At 43.6% G+C, this 10,100-nt stretch overlaps 1 protein-coding gene across 4 annotated transcripts in view; it reads left to right on the forward strand.

Annotated features, from left to right (window-relative positions):
• SCHIP1 (schwannomin interacting protein 1) overlaps positions 1–9,285 on the forward strand; it is a 188,206-nt gene extending 178,921 nt beyond the window's left edge. For 3 of the 4 annotated variants that reach the window (XM_062603206.1, XM_062603208.1, XM_062603207.1), the window contains 6 exons: positions 1,308–1,426; positions 4,429–4,546; positions 5,192–5,389; positions 5,918–6,041; positions 7,166–7,259; positions 8,653–9,285. In XM_062603206.1, the coding sequence (XP_062459190.1) occupies positions 1,308–1,426; positions 4,429–4,546; positions 5,192–5,389; positions 5,918–6,041; positions 7,166–7,259; positions 8,653–8,704 (705 nt within the window). In that variant the 3' untranslated portion in view covers positions 8,705–9,285. Of the gene's footprint in view, positions 1–1,307; positions 1,431–4,428; positions 4,547–5,191; positions 5,390–5,917; positions 6,042–7,165; positions 7,260–8,652 lie in introns of those variants that run through there. The other variant, XM_062603209.1, reaches the window with a different exon arrangement.
• Positions 9,286–10,100: the final 815 nt, after the last annotated feature.

Below are 10,100 nucleotides of genomic sequence, written 5' to 3' on the forward strand. Positions count from 1 at the left end.
TTCACTGTGCTACCTTCACCAGCAGGGATGGCTATTTTTAACGCTAAATCTAACTGTCTCCATGTGACTGAGGCTTCAGTTAATGGAAGCTGGGAAAAAAAAAACAAAATTAGGAAAAGATACCTGGGCAGTCTGGGTGGAACTTTGGAAGCTGGGAGCTGAACCTGGGAATATTACATCACTTGATGCCATGTGGGTTATTTTTAATATTTTAAATAAAAGGAGATAGGTTGCAAACGAAGCATGTATTTCGGCAAGGGATTGAGAATAATAATGTGCAGTGTGATAACGTACGTAGTCAGCGCTGGAGCTGGAATGAAATCATTAGCTATTTTAAGTTAATAATTTGCATTTTGTTATAGCGCACTTCCTTGTGTGAAAAAGAGGTGTTTTACGTTTACTTAGGTGAAATATGGGAAGCACAGTTATATTAGTTAACCCTGTGGGAGAAGCTTATGCTTGCCTGCTATGTTTTCTTTTGTTGGGTATCCTTGACTGGATATTATGTGTTATTTTAAAATTAAATGTTTTTGAGGGCTTCAGAATGTTCCTTCTATCAATAACTTGCTGCCTTGTATGAATTTGTTGTCGGCTTTGGCACATAATCCATTAGTGACAGACACTGGGATAGTACTGGTACTAATTTTGAATCTAGATCTGTGATTTTCATTTATTGCACATTGATTACAGAGTCCTCTCCGTAACCATTGATAGGTGATTAATTTCAGATAAAAAATATGCATAAAAATACATTTTAAAAAACGGGATAATTTGATGATGATTAAAACTGCATCTCTAAGCAGCTTGGCAGAAGGATTGTGTGGTCTTGGAGGCTGCTCAGGGAGGTGGAGGATGCTAATGGTGCAAGTGTTTCGAGGCCTTGGATGATACGGTTTAGTGTGAGATGTCCCTGCCCATGCAAGGGGGTTGGAACTTGATGATCTTAAGGTCCTTTCCAACCCTAACTATTCTATGATTCTAAGTGTGGCCTCAGTGGCTGTATATGTCTATGGGTACAGGTATCAGTGTATATATTATCTTAAGGTCCTTTCCAACCCTAACCATTCTGTGATATATTAGGTATATAGCAGATGTGTGTGCATATATAGATATAGATCTGTCAGTATGTGGAGAGATGCAGATGGGCTTCCCTGTTGGGATGGGCTGCGTGGTCCACCCAAGCATGGGAGACAGTGTGGGGGACTCTTGGCATCATGAGCGTAGCAATGGGGCAGGTGAGACAGCTCTGCTTTGTGCACACTGGCATGATCCACAGCTTCATCCTTTCTGTCGCACTTCCCTTTCAGGCCCAGAAGAATGAGCGGGAGTCAATCAGACAGAAGTTGGCTCTGGGCAGTTTCTTTGATGATGGCCCGGGACTTTACACCAGCTGCAGTAAGAGCGGCAAGCCAAGCCTCTCCTCTCGGTAAGCCAGGTGGCCTCACAGCCCAAAACCTCTTTGGAGGCCAAAAACTGAGAGATGCCTCCAGTGGGACATCCTGCAATCTCTCCTTCAGAGAATCCCTCAGGTTTTGCTTGCAGCCATATTCTTGAATTTTCCTTGGTTTAGAACATCTTATGCTCCAAATTCAATAGTTGTACATTATGTAAATAATTGTAAATAATGTGCTATTAGTTTATTGTTTAGTTTTATAAGTTTAAAACTGTGTAGAAGAGATAATTGGATGCTCAGGGAATAAAGCAAATGAGCTGAAGTTTCCTGAGTTAGGTTTCCCTCAGGTTTTCATTCAGAATCTCTGCCCTGAACTGGGCGTTGCCTTTGGGAGTGGGAAGACCAAGAATGGTGGTGGAAGTGGCTGAATGCCTGGTTTCATGCCAGATGTGCATGTCCAAAGCAGGGCAGGTTTTGAGAATGGTCCTGTCATCCCAGCAGTCCTGGATCAGGCAGCATGGTGTTGCTTGGTGAAAACCCATGAGTTTATGAAAGCTCACCTTCCTTCAGTAGCTCAGGAGGTGGCAGCCCATTGGAAACAGATCTGATGCTGATAGCTAGCCCTGGTTCAGCAGGGTTCAGCAAGTAATCTCATGCACAGAAAGCATCAGAGAATGGAAAAAATGAGTTTAGACAGGGCTTCCTGCCTCCCCTCCATGTCCTCATGTCCTGTGCAGGCTCTGCTCACTGGACACTGCTCCATCCATGGGGCTGGCACATTGCATAGCATGGGTACCTCACTTATTCTAATTTTTAAAATTCCTACATCAAATACACTCCAGAAAGGCTTGTTTATATTCAGCTGCTGAGGAATAGCACGTGGCACTGGGAAAGCATCAAACACCTCCCACACTGGGAGAGAAGATCTACCTGTTGCCATGGTGTGGGAGAAGAAGTCTTAGAGAGGCATAAAGCCAAGAGGAATACTGTTATTACACCAGAGAGGTACAATTGTGAAATTAAATTGAACTGCAAGTCATTTGAAAGGGAAAACAGTTTTGCTGTGTGTAGTTACAGCTAAACCAGGAGCTGCTATCTTGTAATTATAGCACGGCTCTAATTAACACTGTGTGGCAGGGTTTGGCAGCTGTGCCACACAAAATTGCCAGCTGTACCTGAACACTTTGGTGTTTTGTTAATATTCATAGTCCAGGCAAAGCATTAGTATTGCATGCTGACTTTGTAGGACCATTGCTCTCATGCTTGCGTACAAAATAAAAGAACTTAAGTTGCTTAAATTGCTGGGTGTGGGGGTCATGCTCTTGAAAGGCACATGAGTCGCAGACCATTTTACAGTTTCTCTGCCCTTTCCATGCAATGCAATTTGAAGCCAAGCCAAGGGTGTATCCTGCTCCCCAGCCTGGGTGCCGGTGTTTGAGCACCATGGCTTAAAAGTTTGTGCAGAATTATACAATAGAATCATTCAGTGGTTTGTGATAGAAGGGACCTTTCAAGGCTATCTATGTAATCCAACCCCCATGCAATAAGCAGGGATGTCTTCAACTAGATCAGGTTGTTCAGAGCCCCATCCAAGCCTGGCCTTGAATGTTTCCAGTGGTGGGGCATCTACCACCTTTCAGGGTGCTAGTGTTTCGTAAACAATTTTAATTATTAATGCTATTTATTTTATGGTAACAGTGACTAAGAAATTCCACTGAAACCAGTGGAAAATAAAAGTTTGCTGCCTGTAAGTACCAATATAAGCACCTCTGTCAGGAACGAGGAGTAACAGAACATGTGGGGAGTTTGCCCCATCTTCAGCAGGCAGTGATAGAGTATGATCCACCAAGAAGTCTGATAGGGTTTACCCCAAAATCTCTAGTTCTGGGGTTAATATTTAATGAATTTTGAAGATGTGCAAAGTCTCAGCAGATTTTGTAGGAGGGAGGCAAACGGGCCTGACCCTGGTGTCAGATGGGTGAATTGTTGTGGAGAGCCTGTGGTGCATGGGCTTGGCTTGTGGCTGCAGAGCTGCTCCACAATGTGAGCATCATCGTGGGCTTTCACAGATACCCTCTCGTCCAAAAAATCTGTTCCCTTGTTTGCTTCCTGAGGCTGATCTGAGCAGAGGGAGCCCTGGGGTCCGTCTGCAGTTTGGTGTGCCAAGCTCTTCAGCATCCCTAAAATGTGTGTTACATGGCTGATGACCTGCTCTGCAGTGGCTCGGGGGGGATAACTACTGTGTGAGCTAAAGCCAGAATGCTCTCAGCCTTAAAAGTGCTTTTCCCTTCTCTCAGCATGAACTGGGAATCCCTTACCCTGAGAAAGTAATTCCCACAGAGGTGAATTTGGGTGGTCTTAACCTGTCCAAACCAGGTGATGGAGCAGAAGGTCCAGAAAACAGTCATAATCTCTTGTGATACAGTAGTGCTTCTTTGCCATAAACAGGCTTATTACCCTTCTGAATAAATACTTTCAATTGCTAGTACATTATTTTATATAATATTATAATATTTTATATTTCTATTAAAATATATTTCTTTGTTAATATATTCATTTTATATAAACTTTATATATATTTTACTTCATGTAATAATATAGCCACCCATGATGACAATAGCTCTGCAGTATCTTAGTAATTCTGAAGTTCATCAATAGATGGTGGTAGAAGCATTGTTGTTACCATGCCACTGAGTTTCCAGTCCCATGTTAACTGCTGTTCAGAAATGGCAGCCCTGGGCAGCAGCAGGAACTTGCCTGTGCCCTGCTGCCATGGAATCGTGGTCCTAGTGCTGCTTTTGGGAGTGGAATGACCATCTTCTTGAAAATTAAAAACAGGAAAATGGTAATATTTTCCTGAGGCCAATACAAAATCAGGACAACAGCATCCTTTCAAAACACAAACAGCCCGCTGCTGATGGTGCTGCGGCATCTTGTCCATGTAACCCATCAGTGTGGTGGGTAGAGCTGCAGTTTGCCGGCGGCAGCACTGGCATGGGCGGGCTGTGGTGTTACCTCTCTCATTTCCCCCACAGATTACAAAGTGGGATGAACTTGCAGATTTGCTTTGTGAATGACAGCGGCAGTGACAAGGACAGTGACGCTGATGACAGCAAGACAGAAACCAGCCTGGATACGCCATTGTCTCCCATGGTAGGTTTGGGAACCCCTCCTGCAGAGGCTCCAGAGCATGGAAACCATAGGGCATCCAAAATGGAAGCTGGTAAAGAACTGATCGTATTAAAATAGCAACGTTAAACTCCAGAGCAGCATCTTCAGCCACCACTTAAAGAAATGTGAGGTGCTGAGGGCAGATAGTGAACTGCCCATAGCTAGCACAGAGCTGCTGTGGAGTAGATGCCTTCGTGTGAAGGTGTTCCTTCTTCCTTCCTTCCTCCCTTTCTTTTTGGCTCTGATAATTATCAGGGCAGTAATGGATATGAAGTGGTATCAGCTCCCATCAGCTTTCCTCTCTTCACTTTTCCTTTGTAAATATGACATTGTGGCCCCAGATTTTTAATTCCAGCTTAACCAGCCTGTCCCTTCAACACGTATTGATCTGGTTGGCTCTTTCCATTTAAAGTGCTCAAATTGCTATCAGTAGTCAGGGGGATCTATCTGGGAATTACTCTGTTTTCTAAAGATAATCTTAAGGATTAAAATTTAAAAAAAAATAATCTGTGCTTTTCACTGTTTCTGTAGAAATTATACCACTTTAAGTGCACAAAGATATGTTAAGCCTATGGCAAACTTTGCTGGTGCAATGGGGTTGTAACAGCTGCATGTCTGCTTCCCCAGAGCAAGCAGAGTTCGTCCTACTCTGACAGAGACACGACGGAAGAAGAGTCAGAGTCCCTTGATGACATGGATTTCCTCACCAGGCAAAAGAAACTTCAAGCTGAAGCCAAAATGGCCTTGGCTATGGCAAAACCCATGGCCAAAATGCAGGTTGAGGTGGAAAAACAGAACAGGAAGAAATCACCGGTAGCGGATCTTGTAAGTGGGGGCTATGGGACGGTGCGTAGGGGTAATGCCAGCCCTTTTGCTGTTTGCTTTCGCTTGTTGAGACATGCACACCAACCATGGTGCTTGCTCACAGTGCTTGTAGACATGCAGAGGAGCAGTGGAGATAGGGACTGCTGTCAGGAGTTGAAGGGTTGACATGGGTTGTCTTATCGGGTGTTATAGGAGCAGGATGGGTGCAGGGAATGAGATGATGAAGCATGAAGATTGTTAATGCCTTGAGGCCAGCACATGATGCTGCTTACCCTCCAAGTCATAGTCTGCTCCCATCCTATCCTGGACAGGCCATAGCCTGTGCCTCACTTTACATCAGTATATTGCTGATGCTGGTAGATTTGAAGACTTGGGTCAAATGTGTAGATGTTTCAGCTTGGTGTGGTAGTCCTGGTGGAGTCATCGATTGCATGCTTTGAGAGTGGGATACAGGCAATGTAAACTGCTGCTGCATAGAAATGCAAATAGTTGGAAGAAAACAGTAAAAAGCTAAAAATGTCTTTTCAGCTGCCACATATGCCTCATATAAGTGAATGCCTGATGAAGAGAAGTTTAAAACCCACTGATCTAAGAGACATGACTATCGGGCAGCTACAAGTGATAGTCAATGATCTCCACTCACAGATAGAAAGTAAGTGATACTTGTTTAATTATTCTTCAGTATGTTCCATTTAATTAAAAACAATTCTCCAGGATACACACAGAAGTATAATGTATAATGTAAAATGTTTAATAATAACATGAGTATATGGAAGAGGTGCACAAAGGAGTTCTCTCCAGTTTTGGCTGCTTTGGCTTTCTTTCCTGTTTTCAGTTTCTCTTAAAGCTCTTGCTTGGCTTCAGGGTTTTCCAAGAGCGGATCTAGGGTTTTCTTTCCCCAAGGGATCCCCATTTTTGGGCAGACTGGTGGCTGTAGGTAAAAAAATCCACATTGGTTGGGGGCTGCTGTGCTGCTCCTTCCCCGTGTTAGTTAATTGGCATCCCTTCTGGAAGCAGCCCACTGAGGATGAAGAGCTGTGCTATTGAGTTGTGATCTGTTATTTTGTGCCTCAAAGGCAAAAAAATAATTAGGTTCACTTTACAAAGCACCCGAGTATGGGATCATAACTGTTAATGTCATTAACAGGGAGCCTGCTTCCCAGACTGAAGAGGTGTTAAACCAGTACAGCTGTATTTAAACAGTCTAAACCGCAGCTCTGTCAGCAAGTGTTGGGCAGGTACAGCCTTCATGGGAGCCAATGCCCACAGATTAATTTTTCACATGGTCCTTTTTGTATTCTTCCTCCTCACTGTTTGACACAACCCTAAGCAGGAATCCAATGTCACAAACATTCCTCTTGAGTAGAGGGACCAGCTTGGACAGTAACCCCAAACCAGGACAAGTAGGCAGCATGTTCTGCATTGCCGCAGGGAATTCAAAAGCTAAACCCAAGGCTGCCTGGGTGAGCAGCTCACACGCTTTCTGCAGCCTGTTTCTTGCTCAGGGTTATTGCCCACAAGTGAGAGAAAGCTGAACCAGCAGACTGTAAGCACTGAGAAATTCCTCTTTATTTTTCCTGCTGCATTAAGCTATTTCAAGCAAGGAAGTGCATGCAGCGTCAAGGGGCTTACACTAGAAAACATGCATCCTTTAGTGAGGTCCCTCCTGGTTCTCGGTACCAGCTTGCGTAATGTGGTGGGGAAAGATGATGTATGGGGCCCAAACCAGCGTTCCCTGGGACATCACAAACTCATCCCCTTTCTCCCCATCCCCAGGCTTGAACGAGGAGCTGGTGCAGCTGCTTCTCATTCGGGACGAGTTGCACACAGAGCAGGACGCCATGCTGGTGGACATTGAGGATCTGACCAGGTGAAGGAGGCTCCACGGGGTATTTCTTTTCGGGTCCCAGCTTGCTATTGGCAGTGTGTAGGGTTTTTCTTCTAGCAGAATTTCAGTACTAAAGCTTTTGCTATCAAAGGGCTGAGAAAGACACTGCTCTCTATTCTTAAAGCAAGAAATCAGGGCACTCGAGTTCTGGAAGCTGTCAGCAGTTTTCAAGAGCTCCCCAAACATAGGTGTTGGTGCATGCTTTTGTATTGGTGTTTCCTTTTCAGAAGCCTGGAAAGGAGTGATGCTGCAACCTCCCCTTTCCCCACCCCAAAAAACCAATCCAAGTGGCCTCCCATGCCAACCCATACCTCTTGCTGGGGTAAGCAAGAGCCGCTCTGCCTCTCCTGCCAGGAGGACTTGACTGACGGGAGAATTTCTGAATCACATTCATATTAATGTTCTATAGCTGGTAAAATAGAAAGCCTTGCAGAATATAGGGGGGTTTCCTGAAGGACTCCATCTCCTGGGCAGTCAGGGCTTAAGACACATTTTTCTTTTAGATAATTAGTGATGCGCTGCAGAAACTTTAATACTGAAAGCTTTAGGGGAAAAAGAAGGTGACAAATAAGGTGCACTGGCTATTGTCAGCACACCAGGACTATGGTTTCAAAACTGAAGCATTAAGATTGCAAAAAATGTGGCCTAAATTTGTTTCTATTTAAAAACATTGTGGTGCTGCATAGCAGCTGTTTGATATTTGTCAGTGTTCAGTCTGAGTAAAGTATCTGCCATCTGAGGGATTTGGGAGCATTTCTCATGCTGCCTGGGGGCTGGTGGCTCCCTGGGACAAGCAGGCAGGTTGTCATTTCTGAGTCTTGTGACACACTGTCACTGCTTTCTTTACAGAGCAAGTGATGAAAAGGGGAGGTTTGGGATGGAGGATGCAGCTGGGTCAGCAGGCAAACGCCAACACCACCTTGCATCTGTTTCTCCTTCTGTACTTCAGGAAATGCTTTGCTTCCTAAATGCAGTTAATGACAGTTTAGCAATTGATATTTGGAAGCTGGTCAGCATGGTGGGGGCTTTGGTGCATGGTGGGAAGCACCGGCTCCCCTCATTCTGGCATTGTTTGGGGGCAAACACCCTGGCCATCCCTGCAGGAGGAGAGGAAATGATCCCAGCTGACTAAAACTACTCTGGGGAAGGGTTTCCTCTCCCTTTTACCCATCTCCTGATCCCCTCCTGCCAGGAAGGAGCCTGGGCAGAAACCACACATCCCATGCTCGGTGCTTGTTTTTTCCTCAGGAAAACGTTTTTTGTGGTTGGCTGCCAGGGCAGTGGGGATGCTGGCTTGGAGCACAGCCCAGCCTGTGGTTTGTGTTTCCACCTCTCCTCAGCATGCTGAAAAACAGAGCTTCTTTCCTCCCCACAGACACGCCGAAAGTCAGCAGAAGCACATGGCAGAGAAGATGCCGGCAAAATGAACCCCGGAGTCCCGGGAGCAGAGCTCGAGCGATATTTCATTTTGCTTCTGTGTGTCCAAGCTCTGATGTCCACAGTGGCGCACAGGAAAACCAGTGTTAGTCATTGACCATGTCTGAAGCTTTATGTCCGGTGATTGGCCTCTGCTTCTTAATTTATTTTAATTTTTTTACTCGTGCCACTAAATATCAGGCATTTTAATAATATTATTACAGAAAATGTACAGTACTTATAACATTATAAATCATGGGTGAGAAGAAAGGGTAGTTTAACTTTATTTTTGTTTGTTTAGAGATTTTCATTTGAATGATATTTTACCATTGACTACTTTTTTATTCTTCACTGTAGTTTTAAAATAAAGAAACTGTACTTGACGGTGCTATACAAGTCAAAAAATACATGCCTGCCTCGTAGTGAAGTTGTAGCTTTCAGTAATATGTATATTTTAATCAGTTTTCAACATTTTGTGAATGTTGACTACCTGACATGCATTTTTAGATGTACTATTAACATTCGGTTGGATTCAGAGAGTTACCTTGAAAGTTTTATGTATAAATATGTAAAATAAAAGTTTAAAAAATTGTTTCATATGATACGTCTTTTTGTTGCCTAGTGGTTGACTTCAGTGATGCACCAGTGATGTATTCCTTGAACCAAATATGCAATTCCTAATTTGTCATCACCAGAAAAAAACAAAAAAATTATTTTTTTTTTTAGTCAATCACATGAAATCATGGAAAGAAGACAGAATTTTTGTAGAGTTATTTATTTGTAAGTTCATAATGTATGTATGACATGGACTTAAGAGATTCTTCTATAATCACATTCACTGGGCCGTAATGTTGTGACTATTGTTAGAATAATTAGGCACATACTGTAGATGGTTTCTTTTTCTATTTTATTGTCTAGGCTAAATATTTAAACGACTCACCAATGTCAGAAATAAAAAAGAAAATCCATGTTAACAATCAAAGCAGCATATTAAATGTATTATATATGGTAATTGCTCACCTCTCTGCCTTTGGGTTGGGCTCTCCATTAGCAGCTGTGTTCATCACCTGAGTGCTGGATGTGTCCTACCCTGCACGTACAGGAAGAGGGACACAGGGAGACTAATAGGTCTGTCTCCATCCCTCATTTATTTAATGATGCAATAGCTCGGCCAGCCCCTTCCTAAGGCTGCCCAGCCATAGCCAGCAGCAGACATGCATCTCACACATTTTCATTCTTTTTATCTTGGGGGCAAATTCATCTTAGCAAAGGGTCTGGCTAATGACTTATTCAGGGTGTTTTCAGAAAAGCATGAGCTGCATTAAAATTTCATCCCCTGCCAAGAATGTATTTTATAAAATGATGATTTCCCTCCCTTTTTGCAGGTTATAGAAGTGCCGGCCCTTA

This window comes from Pezoporus occidentalis, unplaced genomic scaffold (genome assembly GCF_034315485.1).
Source record: "Pezoporus occidentalis ecotype Australia unplaced genomic scaffold, CSIRO_AGI_Poc_V1 ctg8, whole genome shotgun sequence".
Taxonomy (NCBI): Eukaryota; Metazoa; Chordata; class Aves; order Psittaciformes; family Psittacidae; genus Pezoporus; species Pezoporus occidentalis.